Source organism: Embiotoca jacksoni, unplaced genomic scaffold (genome assembly GCF_022577435.1).
Source record: "Embiotoca jacksoni isolate LCO1_2020_lvr unplaced genomic scaffold, fEmbJac1.0.p SCAF_16, whole genome shotgun sequence".
NCBI classification, from domain to species: domain Eukaryota; kingdom Metazoa; phylum Chordata; class Actinopteri; family Embiotocidae; genus Embiotoca; species Embiotoca jacksoni.
Window position 1 is genome coordinate 10,034,920 of NW_027185296.1, and position 23,897 is coordinate 10,058,816.

At 39.0% G+C, this 23,897-nt stretch overlaps 1 protein-coding gene across 1 annotated transcript in view; it reads right to left on the bottom strand.

Moving 5' to 3' along the window:
- Nucleotides 1-23,049, bottom strand: part of tprg1 (tumor protein p63 regulated 1) — a 29,873-nt gene extending 6,824 nt beyond the window's left edge. Inside the window, exons 1-4 of the mRNA XM_069150854.1 lie at nucleotides 22,962-23,049; nucleotides 22,589-22,821; nucleotides 17,914-18,005; nucleotides 12,629-12,805 (exon numbers count right to left, since the gene is read on the bottom strand). Coding sequence (XP_069006955.1) covers nucleotides 12,629-12,805; nucleotides 17,914-18,005; nucleotides 22,589-22,801 — 482 coding nt within the window. The 5' untranslated portion in view covers nucleotides 22,802-22,821; nucleotides 22,962-23,049. The remainder of the gene's footprint in view (nucleotides 1-12,628; nucleotides 12,806-17,913; nucleotides 18,006-22,588; nucleotides 22,822-22,961) is intronic.
- Nucleotides 23,050-23,897: the final 848 nt, after the last annotated feature.

Below are 23,897 nucleotides of genomic sequence, written 5' to 3' on the forward strand. Positions count from 1 at the left end.
TTAGTTGTTTTAAAGTAAATACTGTCGGTTTTAATGAAAAAGCCCCGGGGTCATATCTTTTCTCAGCCTGGTGAAACCTCAGAAAACAGAGAGTAAACAGACCGCCGAACACTCGCAGATCCAATCTTTGAAATGATGTTGGTGCTGAACTACATACTGTGAAGAGTTTTCCAATTCTGTTTACTGTTTGTCCATCAAATGTGATCTGGGGCTCTCAGATTGAAGTCTCTAAGGCTGAAGACAAGACAGGAGAACAGTATCTTTGTTACAGCTCAAGAGGTACGAAGTCACAGATAGTTCAAAATGCTAAAGGAAATGCTACCTTCCTGAAAAATAATGAAATAGGTCAAAGCAAAATGTATTAGAGAGCAACGATTTAAGTTGTGAACATTTGGCAATAATACATCTACATAAAAATCAGTTTGATAAAAAACAGTCTTCAGTTTTCCTCAAGTCACTACACCTGACTGGTTGTGGGTACATCTGTTCTTCAGTGGTTTTATTGATGCTTCCACTGTGATACACTGCAGCCATCCAAACACAACCAATGAAAATAAATTCTGACCAAAAAGTGTGTCCTGTGTCAAAAGGTTACACATACGGTAGATTTTCAGCAACTTTAACTATATTGATGATGAGCCTGAGGTTCATGTAGACGACATACGTTAGAGGTAAAGCAATTAGTTGGACAATGGATTTGGTGACTGACAGAACAGTTTAAAAAAAAAAAAAAGTAAATTGATGGATGGCCTTTTTTACTCTATGCAATTTTGTAACCTGTAAAAACCTGACACCTACATTACCCACAATGCAACTTGAACGCCATCAATTTGGTCAGAGATTAGGGGGTGCTATGCTAGTAGTGGCTAATTGTAGCCTCAAGCCTCTCTCCTTATGCAGACATGAGGACGTGGCTGCAGACGGCTGGTAAACTCACTTCTTGATAACTCCACACCCCTAGATTTTTTGGGATTTTCAAATTTGTAGTCTTCAGTCCCAACTGATGGTGCCTCAAGTGACACCACTTGAAGATATTTAACAGATTTCACACAAAAGGATTTACACAACTTTCTTCACATGTGCAAGAGTAAACACACTTTAAACAGGGAAACTGTCGTAGACATTTTCTTTTGACTATTTTCTGACAAAAAGAATGATTGATTATAAAATAACAGATTAAAGCCCCATTCTGACAGTATTACCATGACATTGATTTGTCACATAATTGCAAACTTAATGCTGGAAATTTAAACTTCAGACTTACATGATGTGTTCTGGGATCGACTTGGATGTTCCAAAGGAAAACTGCACCCATTACAACAGCCCGTTTGATGTGCTGGTAACACTTTACGGTAAGGGTACAAGAGTTATCATGAAATAATGCATGGATTCCTGATGACTTAAACATTACTTCATGTATTGCATTTTTTCACATCATTGTTTAAGTTTCCAAATAGGCCTGCAAATTTTGACTTCCTTCAAGTTGACTAAAAAGTAGAATTTCAGTGTGTTGATAAAACGCAGGAGAAGGAAAGAAAGTCTGCGCAAGGAAAAATGAAAAGAATATACACGGATATTGCTGAGGAGAGGATTTTAAATAGACGAGAAGCAAGGTTGCTAAAAAACAGTTGGCAATTTCTTATTACTGTGGAAACTTAGAAAAGTTCCCCACATCCGTGCTCTGGACTGGATGAAAATCACTAAACCGGGCAGAAAATATTAATAATGATAGAGCAATAAATCCTTTGGCTCAATTGATAAAAATCTAACTTAGCTGCAGCCCTACATACAGTATGTAGATACATAACAAACAACTTACTTGCAAACAGTCCGCTGCTGATGTTGTGGGTATGCAACTTAAAATATAAAGATCACCAAATAAAGGTTTGTTGAATGTACCGGAGTTAACATTAACTGTATAATCCTGTTTAATGGTTATCAATTGGTTATGGTTATTTATGGTTCCACATTCCAGTAAACTAAAACGAACACACCGAGTCCCAAATCATTATACATGCAGCATTTCAACAGGATTTCAGTAACATGTCTCTGATGTTTTTAGATAAGTGGGGTCAGACTCAGACAGGGCTGTTAACATGATTGCCAGGTGAGCGTGATTAAAGGAAAAGCTACTAAAGTCACACTTTTCAAGCAACGAAGGGAGGAAGAAAGATCGTTCTGAAGAAAGAAGGTGTCTCTAAGAACCAATGATACTTTCTGAAAACTAAAGTGAAATGGTCGGACTGTAAAAAAAAAAAAAAAAGTGGCCGATCCAGAGCATGAATGAAGAGTGATGGCATGATGATTTGGCCTGTATTATTGGGTGGTGAGATGGTGGGCCCCTTAGGGTCCCTGAGGGTCCATTGCAAGATATGTGAGGTTCTTATAGTTGACTGCTTCCCGTTATGATATTAAAAAGAAGAATCGTGTCTTCTGGAGAAAAATAATTTTTGCTGGGCAATGTTTTGTAAATTTTTACTCATTGAGTAGGCAGTTATATAAAAGTTTAAAACAACTTTAAAAAGGTATTTATCACCAAAATAATATTTATGTGAAGGAAGGTTAAACCAAAGGTTGTTTTAAAAATGTGTAAGAGAAATAAAGGGCTAAAAGACATCAAAACAGTTTTATAATTAAAACCTCTTTGTTTCTATGGCAAAAAATAAATAAAAACTACAATATTATAAACAAACAAACTTTGCATTAATTTAAAAAAAAACAACACAGTTGGATTTCTGGATGTGAATCAGACTTTCACACAGACAGATGCTTTCCTGATGTTTTTTTTCTGGTCAACAATGCATTTTCTAATTTTCTTAGAGAAAGAAAAAAAATTCTGGAGAGAAGATAAATGCCTTCACACCGCCCTCAGTATCAAACATGCCTGTGAGGATACCATCATCTAAGGTGTCGTGCCATACATTGTGTTATGTGTCATTAACCTTCTGCACTCTGAACACTGAAGTATAAAGTAACACTGAACCCACACGAGTCTTTGCTGCTTATGCAGCGTAGATGTGTGGATGTACAAACACTTGGGTTTATTTAATGTTCAAACACTGCAGTGAAGACAGATTTCAAGAGGCAGACATTTCAAGAGAAATAAAAACTGTGCAGTGCTCACAAAGTGCAGTTTTGCTGTGGCAATTAAGTCTTTTGTGACTCTATCAGTAGCTGGAATGACTGATGTTATGGATGGAGTTAGTGGTCCCGGTTTTTGTGGCAAACAAAAATGCAATTGTGCAAATCCTTCCACAGTGTAATGTGGTGGTTTGCATATAATAAAAGGTGACAAAAACGATTAATAAATCAGGACACAGGTGATTTCCCAACAGCGTTCTGATTTTGTTAAAGACCTGTCACGCTTATGGGCTCATTTTACCACATGCCTTGTGCAACACAGCACTTCCTGACAGAATTAAACACCTGAGGCTAAATGATAGCGGTGTGGGTGTTGATATGTCATGGACCCAGGGAGGGGCTGCATCATAATGCAATCATATTGCCCTGTTTACACAAGTACTTTCAAAATGACAATGCCGCTGCTGAACAAATGTTGTGCAGGGAGGAAAAAAAGAAGAGGAAAGACAAAATAAAAAGGTACAAAAGCAAAGCCCGAGCTAAAAGACTGATTATAATTGAACAGAAAGTGGGTGAGGATGGTGGAGTTATGTTTGTACACACTGCCCTTTGTAAGAGTGCGCAGCTATAGCCTGAGTATCAACGGGGATATAAAAAAAAGCTTTGACGAATTCCACAGGTAAGCTATCACCGAGAGGGGAACCAGCCCAAACAGGCAGAGAAGGGCTGGGCTTTCTAGCCAGAGGCCTTGGAAGTCTTCACTGTGTTTATGTGGCAGAGCTGGGGTTTGGACTTTCACTGCACCTCGCTTTGATACTGTGACCAACATACAGAAACCTTAAGACCAAGCTACCAGCATTGTATCGAGGTTTGTATCAAAAAGAAACTCTAGAAGGAGGCCAAACTGAGGAAATGCAGCCTCTTCTGACCTTTCCAGCAGAGCTCCACTTTATCTGCAGTGTTTATATGAAACGCACACATGCATAAGAGAAACACTGTATTCTGAGCTCGAGGGCAAGTGACAAAAAATTCCTCCCTGGGCATTCAAGCGCTTTGGCCTCATAAGTCAACACGCAAGATAAAAATCAAACCCAGTTGTCAGTTGTCATGGCAAGTGTCCCACATTGTCTCGGCGCAAACAAACAAATCTGGTCTGATTGCTCAACAGAGCCTGCAGGTTTGCCAGCCACCCATCCATACATGCATCCATCCAACAAGGTTGCAGTCAGCATGTGGAAAGGGCTTAAAACGAGTGGAAAGTGAAAGGTGGGGCAGTGACTAGAAAAACAAAGGAAAAGATGAGGAATTGAGGTGCACACAAGACATTTACATAATTCATGATGAAGCTGCTTATGCAATCTTTGCAGCCTGAAACATACAGCCATGTGACTGTAGATACCATGATGCAAAAGTGGCGATACCATAGCTTCAGGCTGTTGGCAAACATTTCCACCTTAAAAAAAGCAGAGTCCGCAAGCTTGAAAGCTGCTCCCAAGGTGTATGAATTTACAGCAGCACACACCGAAACAGCGTGAATCTATTGGCGTTTTATTAATTCATACTATACACCACGGGATCAGCCTGTGTGCAGACTCGGCTCTTGATGTGTGCTTTGTTTTTGGGCTTGTTACTGTTTTTCATTCTGCTTGGATTTAGAGTTAAAACAAGGCTCAAGCCAGAGGTAGAACTACGATATCTGGCATTAAATTCTTACAGCTATATAAAAGGAGTCTGTTGGGGTTTGTTTGACTTCAGATAATTCAAGTCTATGTTTAATTTTTCAAATTTCATGTAGTGGACGAACTGTCAAAATGCAGTTGAGGCAGATATTGAAGAAATACTTTGAAGTTTCTCATCTATTTACATACACTGTGCAATGCCAATTCTCATTGGTCTTTTAAAATTGGTACAATATTTCAAGTATTTGGGGTTTACTTCATTTGGGTCCCTGTTAGTCGTTACTATAGACTGTATATAAAGAGGGATGATATGACAGCTCGCTGGAAGTGAAGCCAAAATATCTCAATTCAATAATATTACCTGTTTTTTTTTTCTGACAAGCCGTTATCATAGTTATCTGATGCTATAAAAAATGTCTATGTCACAGTATCAATGTAAAATTTGTTCCCTTACGTGATCGGTGTTCATGCAGCGTCGCATGCAGGTTCGAGGGGGAGAGACTACGTTTTTCTAGGTGTAATTTAACGATGTTCCCTACAAACGTCTCAAATGCAGACTATCAGTAAACACAATCATTTACTGTTATTCCCTGAAAGCTACTCACACAGGGTTTCAATAGCTACTTCTATTTACCAATGTTTCCTAAATGCCTCACATGCAGGGTATTACTAGCCAGGCAGCTGCACACAGAGAAGCATCTAGTCACCCTTGCAATGCACCTCAGACAGGTGTGTGGCCAAATATTTGTTTGAAAAGATTGTAATCCGATATTCTTATGTAAGATTTAAAAAGTGAACCCGAGTAGCCTTCTCTGTGTTTACAGTGAGGTACCTCCTGCAGTCCGTCTTGGTATGTTTAATGGCACTGAAGCCTGTCTTTGTACAGAACTGTCAGCAAACTGTAAAAAAAAAACCACATCAAAGTTGCCGTTTTCCACTCAGGACTGTTGTTGCCACCACAAAAGTAGGAAGCCCATCTTTCTCTTCACAGTTTCGTATGTGTCTGTAATGTAGTTTTCCAAGTAACAGTCAGAGGCTGAGAGAGCATCTCGCAATGGATTTAATCTTCTCCGCTTGTATTTCATAGAATCACAATTCGGTCATGTTTCTTGAAAACAATTACATTATCTAAAGCATGCTCACATTGCAGACTCTGATACATCTGCGATAAATTGCAGCTCTGAATAAGGCAGCCGCGGACCTCTATTTGGGAATTGTACATAAGAATGTCAAAGGACTGTTCCTTTCCTTAACCGTGCGACTGATCGTTAGTTTTTAACCACTAAATGAGTTGTTTTGCAGTAAACTGCACTTACAGATATTCTGAGGGATCTGGGGGACAGCTGCAGTTGTTTTCAGTCAGTTAATTTGGTGTTTTTGAAGGCTAACTTCATGCTAATGTTACAGCTAGCGAGCCAAGAGCAAAACACATTTAGTGCAAAAATGTAGGTAGCTAGTGGACAACTGGCAGTTATCATTTTTCATTTAGAAAATGATAAGTGTATAGCAAACGCCCACGAAAGTCCAAGAAAGTAAAGATTATTAGAGCTGGGCTACATCAAGTTCAAGGCAAGTGTGCTCACATTTGGGCTGGGCAGGAGGCGGAGCCTAGACACCATGTCTCCACCCCCCCCATCACTATTGACACAGAGAGGAAGTGGTGACGCATCGTCCATTATTATCTAAATGAGAGTTAACAGCAGCTGGAAATAACTACTTTAATAAAATACACAAATGTTTACAATCTAAAAGAAGTAAATAAAACATATATATTTAAAAACAAACAACAATTGACAGTAAAAAGAAAACAATTTTGGAATTAAATATTAAAGTAACATATAAATGTAATCAAATTAATTTGCACATATACAGTAGGCCAGTCCTCAAAAATAACTATTTTAGCTGTTTCTTAAAAAAAAAAAATGTCAGTATTTTGAAAGTCAGAGCCAGATCTATGATAAGGTCGATTACAATATTAGCGTATTGCAGATAGTACTATCTGTGTATGCGTTGGTAGGTACCAACAAATTATTGTATTGTGATTTTTATGTTATAAGAGAACTGTGGCTGAATTCTATCTGCTGATAAATCATCATCAAACTTTTTAAAAACAAACATTGATATTGGTGTCGGCTTCTAACACCGTGAAGTTAAGATTTAACATATTTCCCGAGTCTTTGGTCGAGGTAGTGTAACTTGCTATTTTCTCATCTGCTGTGTTCGATAATTCAATAATAAAAACTTGATTTTGCTTCAGGTAATGTGTTTTTTTTAAAAGACTACATTTTAATTGGGCAATTGCATATTTTACACATTAGGTTCAGTACACTCATCACAAGGAGTCAACCCATGAAAACACTCATAAAATGTCATCGGTGACTTTTGAGGAGCTTTTCAAAACTTGTAATCTGATGATATCATAGTGATGTCATCAGGGTTATTACAGTTTGTGCATGCAATGTTCTTCTAAACAGGCAGCCAGTGCTACAAAGTAAGAGTTGAAAAAGGTTTACATTGAGGAGGCGGAAGAGAGGATACTGGAATAGCTAAATCAGGCTGTCAAGGCCTCTGCTGATTTGGATCAATCTTCTTTGATCTGTCCCTTGTGAGTTCCCCTTCAACTTGCAGTTGACTTTCTGCCATACAAGAAGCATCCATTTACTCCATATTTGATTCTATCTGAGTGCGGCAGCATGAGCAGAAGTTTATCCAAAACACTTTATCAGCAACAGATGAGTAAGCAGCAATCAAGATGAGACAGTAATTTGCTTTTTAACACCTGTAACATCAAACTTGATTTATTAAACAAATAATAAATGCTCCTCTTCTTTTTTTTACTACTTTATCATTGTGGCTAACTGTGGGCCGGATCCCCAAAAGCTTCGGTTCACTGAATGGGGATCCTTATGAAAATGAATGTGCTTCAGGATATTTCTCTTGTGCTTTATAATAAATAGAAAGTTTGAATGCTTTCCCCATTTTAAATACAAATATCTGCAACTATCTGTCTTTACACTACAACAGCTCCAACTTTCACTAAATGCTCATTTGATTAATTATCCAACTAGATGTTATGCTGATGAAATCTAAAGCAGCTACTTTGTACTGACTGCCCTCTGCTGTTTAAATGCATTCGTTATTTTGGTTTGTACAGACTGCAGAGTGACATGACGAATGATTGTACGAAAACCAGACCTGAAGAATCAATGAAAACTGCACATTTTACTTCCTATCAATGTGTAAAACAATAATGAATAAATTCACTTGCATCAGTAAACAAATTGAACAAATGAGGAAGCATTTTAGTTAATAAAACTGATTAAAGTAGTTGAAGGTGAGAGTTAAAAAAAGGCATTATTCCCTCTGAAGCCTTATTCAGAATTTAAAAAAAAACAACTTGCATCTGATCTGATGAGAAACAGGAGAGCAGAGCTGGGATTATTTCCAACCTTCATAAATATATATATATTTCTTACAACAGTTTTTGAAGCAACCTCTAGTGGGGCTTCTTTAAACCTCCACACCCAAATCTTTCAGACAGGAATAAAAAAAAAAAAGATGATGTGCTGGGTAATTAGATTGTCTAGACAGTTTGGAAAGAAAGCACTTAAAATGCATCTTTCCCCACAGAAGCTGAGTATGCTGTGCTTTTACCTGGAGAATGTGCGATGGAAGGAAAATAATCAGGACTAAAAATACTGACACTCCCTCAACAGTTTCTATTGGCATCATCGAGGTTTTGGTAGGCGGATGGGGCACACATTCGAGTGTACTGATGCCAAACAAGATGCTCCATAGAGGGAGTTTGGTGTTCTTTGTTGTGAAGAAGATGGTCTGGGAACACTTGAGGTCAATCGTTCAGAAAAGTGCTTTAAATCTCAATTCTGTAAATTTGATTATATTACTTCTGCTTTAAATAATTTATATCCAACGCAATCCAGCAAAATTGAGAAAATTCAAAGTATACTGTTGGCCTGAAATGTCTTCTCAAACACTGATGCGTTCATGTACAATCAAATGCAAGAAATTACTGCAAAACAAGCTGTAAACAATAAAGATGTACGAGGGATGTCTATGTAAATGTAACAACAATTGTACATTTAATGCAATTAACTGCCTCAGGATGGTTTCTGCCAAAGCTGTAAAGATGCTTCATTTGTTGCAGCCCGTACAGTAAGGAGGCTTTCCAGCAGCAACTGTTGCAGACTGTGATCCTGTCATAGCCCGTGACGACATCAAACAGATGAAGAAATGTGATGTGGCGTGCCCCTGCCTTGAACCGTCTCTACCAAGGGTGCACACTGACATCAAGTGGTCAGATGACAATTGTCAGCAGGCATATTCGGCTTTGACTTCTCACACTAATGAGCGTGAACGAATGTACTACAAAACCGTGCGATAGTGACATTTAGCGGCAGTCAGTGAGCAAAGAATTGTAGGAATAAAATAGTATTCCCAAGCTTTATGAGCTTTTTGATAAATCATAACTGAAGGTCTTAGTATTTTCTAAGATGTCCAAAATGCAGCCTGCTGAGTGGGATCAACATTACAGGGGGAGGTGGTAGATAACAAAAACTACAGGAAACAGTCAAACTGTAAAGCACATAAACTCAAATATATGTCCAGAAAAACGCTGGAAAATTATTAAAAGAAACTAATTCAGAACTTGCTTGATAATTTTCATATAAATTTTTCCTCAGTATCAAGTAACATGTCTGTCCATTGATGGGTTCATGACAAGCAGGAGCTTCTAATAACTAATTTGACATACTTTTACTGGTGCTATTGACCTCATGTTAACAAAAAGGCTGAAAATGGGGTTCAAAAGAGAATAGCAGCCCCTATCTCTGTTGACACTACAAAATCACACTGATGAATGTTTTTCATTTGACATTATTGCCAAAAAATATTTTCACACAAAAGCAGAAATTCACCTGGACAGAACAGACCCTTTCAGCTCCTTTTTTAGTTTGAGGGCCATTATTACAGCTGTCTCACCATAAAAATCAGGCAGCTGTTTTTACTCAAAAAAAGAAGAAAAAAGCAGGTTCCACTGTAGGCTTGTCATGTCATATTTAAAGGTGATAACATTTCAACTTTCAACACTCCTGGGTGGAAAATAGACTGTGATATGTTTTGTACAGTTTGCTGGCGAGCCCCTGCAAAGACAAACTTCAGTGCAATAAAACGTTTTAAGACGGCCTGAAGGAGCAACTTCAGTGTAAACGAGGCTGCTCTTCAGCAGAGTTCGGCCAGATAAGATACACAGCGAGTGAAGTCATTGGACAAACAAATTTGCCAGCATGCCTACTTCCTTTGTAATATTTGAGAAAAAGAAGCAATCTGCTTATAAAAGGTCTGAATGAGGGTCATTTATTATAAAACACTCAATTTGGGAACATTTCAATAAAGACAAACAAAGATAAATAAAATAGTAATAAAGTGTACAAGGTAGTATATGAACCCATTTCATTCTCAAACATCGAAACATTGGCATACTACCTAAACCATCCAAGTTGTCAATATGAATCATATTGATGGCTTGTCGACTACAATGTTAACTAAATAAGAAAGTTGTCAGTGTTGTCAGTTACCTCGTGCACAGCGATCAGCATCAGTGAGTGGGCAATACGGCACTTGCAATATCGGACTGTAAACTAGATACTGGTATTGCAATGATCAGGATATTATTGTACGTGTCAAATTAACAGGATATCAATATTACATTTTTCTGGTATCATAGTTATTGAGAATTCAGGTGTACAGAGACACCCCTAGTGCAAAGTCTCTGACACCCGCTCTCAGGAGCTGTCTCATATTGCTCGAACAAATCTCACACCACATAAGAGATTAGTTACACAGGCTTTCTCTGCACACAGGACAGTGTGAACATCGGGCCATCAGCACAAACATTATCCCATTAATATTACAGAGAGGGCAAAGACACAGTTTGCGTGGCTTCAGCAGCCAGTAAAATATCACAAAACACCTTTCATCCATGTTGAATTTGGCCTTGTTCACTTTGCTTACATTTTCACATCCATCATGTCTATAAAAGTAGAACTTTTAAACCGATTAAGAGAGAGTCTGTCACAGGTCAGATTAACCAGACTCACCGATAACGTCTCCTTGTGCCACTGAATGGAATCCCTGATTTACTCAAATCTTAAAAGGCCGGTTGTCGAAGTCTTTAAGTTTAAAGTCTTGCACTTTAAGTTAAGTGCAGCTATCATGCAGCAGCAGGATCCAAACTGAGAGAGTAAAAGTCAGACAGCATATGTGGGGAGACATATAATTAAATATACACCACCACCATTTAAGTAGTCAGTTCCCTAAAGGTATTACTAAAATCTAAAAAAAAATTCCAATAAGATCTGGTGGCATCTATCGCTCAAGATAGTTTTTTTGTTTGTTTCGTAGATTTGAAGATGAATTGAATTTAGTCGTGATGATTCACTCATCATTCATTCATTTTTCAAAAAAAAAATAAAAAATCTTACTCTCTACTGAAACCTCCCAGTTTCTCCTGTTGAAGTAAGAAAACCTCATTCAAAATACCCAAAAGAATGAAAAATACAGCTAGTTCATCCTGTGGCTCATATAAAGTTATATAAAGACGGATGGATGTGATCTAAAAAAATCTGACACCGTTGTTTATTTTTTGCATTTCTTTTTCACTTTTTGCAACTTTTAACAAACATCATTTCCCCAAGTAAACACAACACCCGAACACAAGAGAGGAAGCTTGTGGAGTCAGACTGGACGTGTTAAAACAGTCTGGACATGTCACTGGACTCGTTCCATCGCTAAGAATAATTTCAAAAAGTTTAAGCAACACTAACACAGCAGCTAATCTCCTCAGCTGACCTCCTAGTTTTCTTCTCTCATTGGTTGTGTGATGTGGAAACAAAGTTTCCTGCACAGTTACAGAAGTAGGGAAGCTTCATTTCCACATACACATGAACTTTACTGTAGATCAATTTCTGCCAAAAATAAGACGGAATGACCCAGACGAAAAAAAGAAGACACTTCCTGAGGGAGCGACAGAGAGGAAGACGGGGAGAGAAAGGGAGGGAGCGCTGAAGATGAGGACAGAGAGAGGAAATGTTTGAGGCTGCAGTCTTTCTTATTTGAAACCGTGTCTTTACTGTTGGACTCCCAGGTGGCTTTCACGAGGGTTTTATGTATAATTTAACGTAATGTGCAGAGATAAAACCTCCAATAAAGGCCACGCTCTCTAAGCTCTTCACAGCACATTACGTTTTATTCTTCAAATTAGTTTTAGTTGGTTTGGTATCCCCTGAGCCGTCTTTAAAAGGTTTAGATGAAAGGACTACATTAATTTTGCCACTAATCAGTTAAGTGACAGCTCCAAGTGACAGCTCTGCACTCCTTACCCCCGAAAACCTCTCCTCACACTCCTCTCCACCACGCCTGCTTCATCCCCGTTTGCTCTCTGCATGGATTCACCACACACATCCTACATTCTTCATTACATCTTCAAATGTTCAAAATAAGATATGAAATTATCATATACTGGCCAAAAAATGTGACTGCATGTTTTGCGGCAAATTTTAATGGTTAATCATGAGGCGAAGGGGATTTTTCTCACAGGGAATTTTGCTTTTGTCAAGCAAATTAGAGCACAGCGCAGATAATTAGGGATGATATTTGTAATTCTGAAGCAGTTCTTATTTTTTTTTTAATTACAAACTAAACCCCACAAAGAGTATTTTTTTGAAGTAGTGTCAGGAAGTGAGCTTCCTGGTTATGAATACCAGCCACAAATTGCAATGACTATAATGTTGAAAGCTGCAGGTTTTTAGGTAAACGGTAGGTTTATCGTTGAAAGAAACGAGGGGACTTACTGCAGCAGGGAGTGCTTTGGGAAACTGAAGGTGCCGTGAGCGATGCGGTCCATAAAGTTCAGCTGGATCCTCTGGATTTGCTCACAGCGGAACATGACGAAGTCGTACTTGATGACCAGGAGAGAGTTGTCCGTGATGAGAACGAGACGCTCCTTTTCATTGTTCCAGTGATCCACTCTGAAAAAAAACATACAGCGCACGAGACAGTGTTTATTTTCTTAACAAGAGCCATGACAAAAAATACAATGTGATACCAAAGTCTGAGACCACATTAAACATGTCATACTTTATTATAACCCTGAAATTATCATAAAGTTTGAGGATTTCTAAAACATTTCAAAATACAAGACCTTCAGACGTAAAATAAAGAAGAAATATTTCAGATGGGGAAGATTGGTAAAGTAAATCAACTTGCAGCCAATGTTCACCTGTTAGAAATATAGCGCTGTCTCCGGTCGCTAGCAGAACATTGCTTATTACCCAGCATTATTATAAGCAGTGGAAAACATGGTATCAGAGGTAAGGGAAAGAGTCCAAAATCCAATTGGTATTCTGAGAAAAAAAAGCATTAAATCATGGCTCGACTGAAGCTCTAGTGCTCTGAAACACTCTGCGGCAACTGGTTGAGGTGCATCCAAAGCACAAACAGACAGACCAAAAAGTGACCAATTCATCAAGTTTGTTCAGTCAGATTAAAAAAAAAAAAAAAAAAAAGCAACTTCATCATAGATACAGAATTTACTCTAAAAACAAAAAAACAAGACACCAGACGTGAAAAGTCCTGTCAAAAAAAGGCTGTGTAGTGTCTCAGAGGACGAGTCTCTAAACCACTTCTTAAGGGAGGAAACAAGGCCAAACGCTTTGGGGTGGTTTAGACGTAGCAGCATTTAATAGTGGATGATGGAAAGAAAAGTCCTCTTTACTAATGAATCATTTTTTGTATATGTAGCAGTAACGGAGGGGTTAATGTAAGGAGACAAACAGGAGAAAACGATATTGCAGTTTTTTTTTTTAAACCTTACAGTTTAAACAATAGGGAAAATGTAATGTGACCTGAACCCCACTGAACTTTTACAGGAGACCTCCAGACTGAGGAAACATTCCTGACCTCACAGAAAGCTGGTTAGAACATCATGTTAATGCTCATTTTAGCCATGCTGATCCCCATAGTATCCACTTTGTTTATGTTAACCAAAAACAAAAGATGCCGACGGCTGCAGCCCCAAAATGTTTATAAGATATAAGAGATTGCATACTGAAGGGACTAAAATGTCTTGAATTTTTGTCATCCAGCAGATTGAGGCCAAGAGCAGACCATTTTATGCAAAAAGAAGAGTCCAAAAACATGTTGGCACTGACCAAAGTTTTATTGGGACTACTTCTTGTCCTGGAACAGTTTTTAAGCAGTGAGGGCAGCAGATTAGGGTTTTGTACCCTAATGGTTGAAATGCACTTATTGTAAGTCGCTTTGGATAAAAGTGTCAGCTAAATGAAATGTAATGTAAGATTGCTGTCCTGCTGTACCTTCTACCTCCTCAGGCTCAACTCCCCACTAATGTGTCACAAAAGCACTGCAAGTTGACCTCTCTAATGTTTCTTGTGAATACCCCGTGAGGGTCCCAAACCTTATGTTGGGATCCACTGCAGTAGAGAGTGATTTTCACGCTGTGTATCAAAACCTTTGTGTAAGGTGTAGTTCAGATGTTAAAATCCTGCAGGAGGTGATTTGGAGTCAACACAAGACATCTATTGCAATGCTGCTCAAGTATGTACAGTAAAAGTTTCACGATTTCCAAAAGTGCCCCTGGCTAAGATCATACAATATGCATGCAAGCATTTCTACATCCCAACATTTTTACTGACAAAAAAAAAAGTAAAACAAAAACGAGTAAAGTCAAATGAACAAAAACATCTACAAAACCAAAGTCTGCTTCCTCTTGTATTGTCAAAACGTGTCCAGTTTTGTCCTATTAAATGAAATAACAAAAAAGCCTCAAATAACACACACACGCACACACGCACGCACACACGCACACACAGCTTATTCATGGTGGCACAGATTCTCTCGGAGTGGTTCTCTTACGGCCCGCTGAGTCGGGCGCACGTGGCCGACTCAAAGTGAAACACTCTCGATAGCTGCTGGCAGCCGTACGCCAAATAAGACGGTTCACTGAACAGCCAAGGCATCATGGGAAAGGTGAGGGGGAGGAGCTTGGACTGCGCTAATGAAATGAGTTCGCCTCGAGTGGGCACGTGCGCCGTACAGAGGTGTTGCAGACGTCAGGACGGTGGGCGGGCTGACACGGAGAAGTGACAGGACAAACCTCTGCAGGACACACCGCAGGTTGCAATGAGACACGTTGGACACCGTGTCAAACTACTCCCGCTTTCTGACCGCTGGCGAGGTGAGAAGAGTCTCTCGTGCTGTGTGGCGAGAAGCTACAGATAGCAGTCGATTAGCTTAGCTTAGCATGAAGACTTGGAACAGGGAGCAACAGCGAGTGTGCGTTTCTTTTGTTTCCACGCCAGAATTAAATAAGAAGATTGATACCACTCCCATGTTTGTATGCTTACTAGCGCTGGCTAGACTTGGATTAACCCAACCTTTTTGCTGGATGTTGTGTTCGTACAACCACTTTTTGTTCCTTTTTAATACTGAACGACAACATATTCCAACACGTTATTTAACAAGCTGTTGACGTACTTGGTAGCTTTCTTACCTTTCGACAGCACTTGGCTTATAGGCAAAACAATCTCTTAAGTTAGCTTTTATTTTCTCTTAAAAACATGTTGATCCACCATGTACTGCAAACAATGGATGCTACTTTAAATCAAATCTATTTTGGTCGACATTACGTGATAATAACAGCACGTACTGTATTTTTCAAGAAAAAAATGAAGTGCTCATGACAAACACCATTTCAGAAAACACTTAAACAAAAGGGAAAATCGAGACCAAAGATCCACCATTATGGGCGCTGGTGCCTACCCCAGCATTGGGCTCCACTCTGGACCTTCACCGGGCCAACACAGAAAGGAAGGCTGACCCGCTCACATTCACACCTAATCAAGATAACATACTGTAGGTGTCTTTGGCACTTGAAGAAAGGCCCACAGGACCTCCTCACTGAGGTGACGTTGGTAACCAGTGCACCACTGTGTTGCCCAGGAACAAAGAATAAAAACAAAACAGCAAAATATCATAACATTAGTCACCAGCCTCCCTTGTGGAAATACAGCAGCCGATTCCCACAATTACCACACACATAATGCACTCTGTCTTTCGCAGGAAGTCCTTCAGAGGCTTCTGTAGGGAGGATAACAGCCGGCCGAATGTAGGACAGGCGTTAACGTGTGTTGGACAGAGCTGCATGTATTGGGATGCATTATTCATTTTCACATGGCCAGCCTTTTAAATGTTTCCTGAAAGCTTGTGCAGGAGTGATACAACCTGACATCTGCGCTTGGTAAATGTCCTGCAGTCACTTTATTTTTCTCTGCGTTAGATCACTGCCTGTGCCTTTACTTCGGCGTGATTCTAGAAGTTTCAGGGACTGTGATATTTGGCCGAGGACAAATGTATAGTACACATGACCTGTACAATAATAAATGCTACACGTGTAGAATTTAAGGCCTTAGGGCAGCACGTCATTGCAGTCACCCAGTACATACATTAAGGATGGATTGTGAATGAGCAGCACGTGATACTGTAAACTCACTGTACATTAACACACACAACATTATGAAAACCTTGTAGCAAGAGATTGTATGATGGTTGAGGAATTTCTAACAAAAACAGTATTAATAGTAACAGTTAATAAAGGTTCGTTTTAATCTAGAAAAGAAAGCGTTTCAAAGAAAATCAATTAGTTGATTGACAGGAAATTAATCTGCAGCACATGTTTTGAGTTATTTTTTTAAGCAAAATACCATAATTTTATTAGTTTAAATGAGCTAAAATAGAAATATCGGCAAGTGTTTCAGCCTTCTGTGAGAGTAAAATAAATATCTTTGGGTTGTTTGGACAAAATAAGCTGATTTAATATGTCAGCTTGCGCTGTTGGACATTTTGATGGCCATCTCTGATTATTTTTTGACATTATATAGAACAAATCATGTGTCAATGACCTGAAAACACAAGTACGTGTAACATGTAAGACTGTGGGGTATATATAGCTAATCAATAAAAAGTCTAATTTATAATTAGTGGTTTACAATATCATATATCAGTTGAAATATTCTAAAATAAAAAAAAGCTTATATATCATTCATTATATTTATAAACCGGATTATTTGAATGATTGAGGTTGTATTGACTTATTCATGAATACTTCTTCAGTCCCTGAGAAGATTTGCTGATGAAGACAATGAAATACAGCTGAATGCTCTGGGAGAAATGTAGCAAGTAGGTGTAGAGTGAAAAAAATTTAGTCAAACTGCTGTTTCTAAGATCCAGACTTGTCTGAACCTGTCTATGAATGATTTGCATATATTAACAGTTAATGTGTGCTTTATAATACACTGAGTGTGTTCATATATGACTAAAGATGGGTAGAGCTGTTATTCTGTGTAATCAGGCATTCATTATCTGTTCAGGTCAGTTATAGATGCTCTATTGTGATAAAAAAAAAACGGTGGCCATCCTCTGAACAGGCCTCTCCTCTGGTTGGTGGAGTCTGGACTTCATTGCGATTCAGCGCCCCCGGTCTGACGCCACTATATAAAAGAAACTTGGTTTCGTGATTGTGTGTTTTATATACCCACCAGTCCTAGTCCTTGAAACGAGGGGGCCTTCGGTTTAGCCATGTGGACCGTGAGGTTAGGTTTAGGGAAAAAAGTGCTTGGTAAGAGTTAGGAAAAGATTTCTGTTAAGAAACATTTCACTTTCCAACAGATTTGAACCCTGGTCAGGTGTCGACCAGTCCTTCTCTTTTCACAGGCTTCTGACTTGTTTGGATTTGTAAAATTTTATTCCTACTTTTTATTAAATTCCATTTGAGTTCTTTGAAATAAAATTATTACAATTCATGTTTGGTCTCCCTACCTTCGTCCATCTTCAACTCAGGTTGTGACAAAACAAATACGATAAAAACATTTAAAAAAAATACTTAAAAATTCCTTAGATACATGTATACAACTACATTATCATGCAACTACATTATCATGCATCACATGTTTGATACTGTTCCTGAGTGGTGCGGTTAAGGTAAAGTGTTGCCCCCCAAAAAAACGGCACAAGGATTGCACATGAAGTTGTGTAAGCGAACATGGCCTCATGAACTCACTCTGCCATCAGCCAGACGCTGCGAAAGCTGCCATCCACCTCCATATTCACCAGAGCTTCGACGTCTTTGATGGCCTGATTCAGAGTGCCAGGCTGAGGAGAGAGAAATGCACGGGTGTCACTTTCTAATGTTCCACTGTGACAATCACAACGTATTCATATCACAAAGCTTAAGGGGTAATCTTTGAGGCAGATGTGCAGCTGGGACTGGTAAAATGTCACCACGTCTGTGTGTCAGACAAATTCACAAATCAACAGAAAACATGGAGCCGGGGCATGTGGAAATCACTGCAAATGAAGAAAGCTGAGCATGTAGAAATCTGAGTAACTCAGGTATTCAAGCACACAGGGGGAAGCTTCAGCGCATAATACTCTGCACATTCAAACTGTCAGCTACGAGCGTTTCTGTTTTCCACTGCTATTGTTATGTGTTATTATTTCAAGGCCAAGTTGGAGAACTTAAAAAGATTAGGAGTTCACATTGAGGGCTCCTGACAGCCTTACTGTAATCTGAGGCTGGTGCTGAGCTGGTCGGGCAACATGGGATATATGGCTGATTTCCCACTGCAAGTCAGTAAAACAGGCCTGTAATAAATAGTAACTTTGTGACGCTGATAATATTCAGTCGATTGTTGGAATATGTAGATGTTTGGGATTTTAAATGATCTGACATTTCAGCCAAAATGTTTATATAGAAACAAACCTCTTTGACAAAGCTCCTTTACATCTGGTTATATCAAAGTTATTTACTGAACAAATCATGGTTCAAATGAAAAATGGCCAAAATGTACAGTCGCTTCAGGAAGTATTCAGACCCCTTCACTTTTTGCACACTTTATAGCCTTATGAATTTAATTTTAATTTAATAAAATTCTCCCTTAAAAAAAAATAATTTCAAACATTTTTATCAAGAATCAAAACCTCAAATCTCTCATGTATTCTACAAGCTTGGCACACCTGGATGTGGACAGTTTCTTCCTTTCTTCCTGGCAGGTCCTGTAACCATCTGTCACACTGGACGGGAAATGTCTGTAAACTCAGCTCTCTCACCAGATATTATACGGGGTTTAAGTCTGAGATTTTGCCGGTGCTACTCGAGGACAGTCAGAGATTTGTCCCAAAGCCCCTCCAGCATTATCTTAGCTGTATGCTGAAATGTGAACTGTCACCCCAGTCTGAGGTCTCTGTATTTGGCTACATTTAACTTTCCCTCAGTTATGACCAGCCTGTCAGTTCCTGCTGCTGAGAAGCACAACATGATGCTGCCACCACCATACTTCACCTTAGTGATGGTCTTAGCACGCAGTGAGGAGTGCCTGGTGTTCACGAGGAATAGTGCTCCGAGTCCTGAACAAAGAGTTCAACTTTGGTCTCATCAGACCAGAGAACCATCTTCTTCATGCTCTCAGACTGAAATGCTTCACTTGGCTGTCTCAACAGGGGCGGCACCACCTCCACGGTGGCATTCAGGGAATGTCAGGGGGGCTTGAAGACATTTTTTTTTCAAAGGGAGTAATTTATAAGAGGACGTTGAAGTAATCTGGTTCCGCTAGACTATTGCTCTGCTCAGGCGAGGCCTTCAGTTTTAATTTCAATCGCAGCTTTTTATTGTTTTATATTGAACTACGTGCTCCCGGTGCTTCAGGCGTGTGCCTGAAAGAGTGTCCCTCAATTCTTCAAATGTGTGTCGTGTACTTTTGCGTGGCGAACGTTCAAAAGCAGGGAGCAACGGTGCTTTCTAGACAGGGAGCAAAAGTTACTGAGTTATTTCAGTGACCATTGTGGGTTTTTCTTTCTTTAACAGAAGGGTACCAACAATTTTGTCCATGTGTGCATATATTCATTCATTTCTATGCTGTAAATATGTCTACTCGTGTTTTATATGTCTATTTATTTCTGTCCGTTTTGTTTTTTTGGACGCTTCCTTGTATGAGTTAACATGCATGGCCAAAAAAGTGATTCTGATCCTTTGTTAGATCTTTTAACAGGGTTGCCAACAACCAAGCTTTCGGTGTGAAATACCAGCTTTGTCTGAGTCTCAAGTAAGTCTCGAGCCAAATACGAAGAAGCATCAAAGCCCCTCCTTTACGAAAAAAAAAACTTGGCTTATCAGGCATTTTTTCTGAACGTCACACCTTTTGCACATTTCAGCACCAACATTGATCCAAAACATTACAGTGAGCACAAAATATACAGATTACGTGCTCAAGTTGAGTTGCAGACAAAGACCTGTCTGTAAAATATTATTAATGAGACTCCCTACTGAATGTGATGTGGGTTTTGACAAAACATTCACAGGACCAGAGGTTGTGTATTGTTGCTTGCAGCTGTTTGCAGGAGTCTTTCCTCTGAGAAATACCTGCAGCTTCACACAGCAGCAGAATCTCATCTCCAAAGTGAGAGAGCTGTGTGCATAAGTGCACGTGGAACAACAGCGATAACTTTATTAATCATTCAGAACTGTTGATTCCCAACACAGAGAAAGGCCTGGTCAAAGTACAATGGGAAATCACAAGCTGTACTTTTCTAACCTTTAACCAGGTGAGTTGTCACACAGTCACTTTAACAGTTAAATCATTTGTTATACAGCCGCCGTCCTCAGGTTGAGTGCTGAGCTTCATCTCAACTGTCGGGACATTTTTATTTTACTGTCAGTAAAAAGTCTGATTCGTTTAGCAAATTCAAACCTATTTTATTGTCAAGTTCATTATTATTCCCATTCCCCCCCCCCCCCAAGATATTTGCAGTAGTGATTACTGAATCATTATTGTGTGAAGGGATGTTTCCCATAACTCTCTAATCGCTTCAGTAACTAATAAAATATGACAACGGGTATCCTGGTAACAATAAAAACACATTTAATTGTACTCTAAGTTGTTCTAGTGAGATAAATTATCATCACACGTGAAAATTATTTTTAGTTTTTACAAAATCATAAATAAATGATTGTGTGAGCAACACAGACAGGGCTCTTAATTATTAATGAATTATTTGGGGTATTATTGTGCTGTGAGACTTCAGCCTTCACAGAAGTGAACTTTCTTCCCCTCAAGCAGACAATGCCACATCTCCTTCTAGGCTTTTTAAAGGACAAGTTCACCCAAACTTCTCAGCTACATGACTGTTTTCTAAAGAAACTCTGGTGGTAGACGATCTATCCTTCCAGCTGTTCATGCTTTCTGTGGAACAATTAATAAGAATGCTTCTTGTTTGGTGTTAAATTACTACATTCTGATTGGCTGCTGTTTGTGATCATTAACGAGGCCAAACGACATGTTGCCTACTATTCAAGGAGGACAATTACTCCATATTTTAGATGATGGTGCGGTGGTAAGCGACCATTATAATGGATAAAAAAACTAGTGGAGAAACACTGTTCCAAACACATCTCAAGGATTATCAAAACAGGAACGAAAGACCAGCTGAGATTTTCACAGCAAAACATCTGAATAGTTTAGTAAATGAGAGATTTCAGTTTTTGATTTTTAAGAAATTTGCAAAAATTTCAAAAGCATGTTTTCACTTTATCATTTTGGGTTATTAGGTGTAGTACACTTGGAAATCATGTTAATTTTATCAATTTAAAATTACATTGACCTGACATTAAAGTGTGTAAAACTGAAGGGATCTAAATACTTCTTAAAGTGATTACATATACACTATATCAGTTTAAAAAACAGTCAGTTTATCAGTCTAACACGAGTTTAATCAACACCTAAATCTACATAAACGTATCTAAAGTAGTCAAAGTAGATTTGATTTCAGTTGGTATATCAAAATAAATGATTCATTATTTACCAGTGAAGGAGATATTCAGATAACCATTGTTTTGGTTCTTTTTTCTAGAAGTAAATTCCCTGGTTATATTTGAAAAAGTCAGAAGGTCTTAAAAATACTTCACATCGTTCATCCTCAAAGACTCTTCTAACCATCTGAATGAAAAAACAATCCTCACTGTTAATTAACTTGTAGAAAAACCAATGGTTAGCGATCTGACCTAAGGGGCACAAACTGGAGCTCCTCCCAGACAGCTAAATGATTCTGGCCCAGTTCTTGTCCACATAGCACATTCAGTGATGGCTCATCTGCGGTCCACTTCTGGCTGCTAACTGTCAGCCACATATGGGTTACAGATTAGCCAAATCTCAACCTCAAATTAACCAAATAAACCACAGGTGGCCGATCTGGGCCAATCAGTACCAGCCACTGGCCATGCTCCATGACTAATGTGAGCCTGATGAGTTATTGAGCTATCTGGGGTCCTCACAAACTCATCAAGTAGAAGCAGCAGCCAAATGCAGTGAAAACTGTAGTTAGAGGAGGCAGACAAACTGAAACAGGAGTGGAGGTAAAGTAAAAGCTACCAAAAACCAAACCACTCTTCAACTATCAGCAAAATTCTACCCCGAATAGAAAGTTTTCAGTCTACAGCACTTGACTTAATTACATTTCATTGGCTGCAAGTTTTTTATCAAGCAGAACTGATGAAGTCTTTACCCGCCGAATTGTACAACTTTTTTTTATATTTATTTTGATAGTTATTTTTTTTGTATTGTTATTATTATTATTTTGTAAAGTGATAGGTAACTCTGGTCCACACTCCAATACAGTAGGTTGCGGTAATGCACCTTTCGTTGGATATAAAACTTAAAAGAAGAAGAGGAAGAAGTTTTTACCCTCAACACGAAGTACTTCCTGACTTTAAACTGCTCCAGATACGACTCCATGGAGAGCTCCCCGCACCGGGATACGGCCGCTTCCCCCTCCGCCGGCCGCTCCTCAGCGTCCTCTGTGCGGCCAGCAGCTGGCTGAGAGTCCGCCGGTCCGGAGGAAGAAGAGCTGACCTGCTGCTCTTCACGTGTCGCTCCTTCCTCTTCTGCGTCCGCCATGATTTGGCTTCACAACACGTCTGTGAAAAAGATCAACAATACTAATGTGTCGTGGAGTGTCAGTCAGCACGTGCCTCCGGTGACAAATAAACGACTTCCCCAGTAACGAAACTTAAGTGGAGTTTCTTTCAGGAAGTGATAGTACAGAGGGTTTACTTACCACCAAGCAACCGGCAGCACTGGATGTTAAAAGGCAAATAAAGAGGTGGAGGCAACAGGTGTATCACTTCCTCCTTCACTCGTCCAACAGGTCTGATAACCAGTAAAAGCCGACCAAGGGGCAAAAATGTTGACAACCCACAGTGCTTTGTGCTTCCTGTCACCTATAAATTTCTTCCAACTACAGTGAGCACAGAGACATATGAAAGCATCCAAAACACAGTCAAACAAATAAAAAATTTAAAAAAAACATGGTTTTTTGTCTTTATCCGATTAGGGACATTTATTTAAACTGAACTTTATACAAAAACATTACGCCATCCGAGCACGATGTAAACTTAAATAATGCCTTGAAATTAGATTTAGGGAGAGAGACCCTCTACAAATGTTTATCTGTAAGTGTTTTGAATGACAACATTTACATGTTTTTTTTCCCCGTGGATGACGATGACATGAAATTTGTATAATGGCAGGAACATTTCACAAATTTTTGCAGGAAGTTGAAATATGTCAGCCAATATTTGTTGTTACTGATTACTGTCAGGGAAGGTGATTCCCAAGTTGTTGTTGTTTTTTTTTTTACAAGTATACTTCTTTATGCTTTCTGGAGGTCAAACCAGGAGAGACTTAAACAAAAATGAACCTCTCTTATAAGCCAAAGTTAACTAGACTGGATTCATATCAGGCAATGCGTATTTCTGATTTCAATCAAAAGGATCAGGACTGAAGAGTTGTGGCTTAGGTTGTATTTTTAGCCATACTGGCAAAAAAAAAACTTGCTGTTGCCTAGATTAACCGAAAAGATTTGTTGACTCGACGGTCTTTTGTAACACACAGTTTGTACTGCTCATGAAAGATTTAGCTTGCTTTGAATTTCCTCTCTCAAGTGTATGTTCCTGTCTTGACATTTTCCTAAAATACCAGTGAATGGCATTCA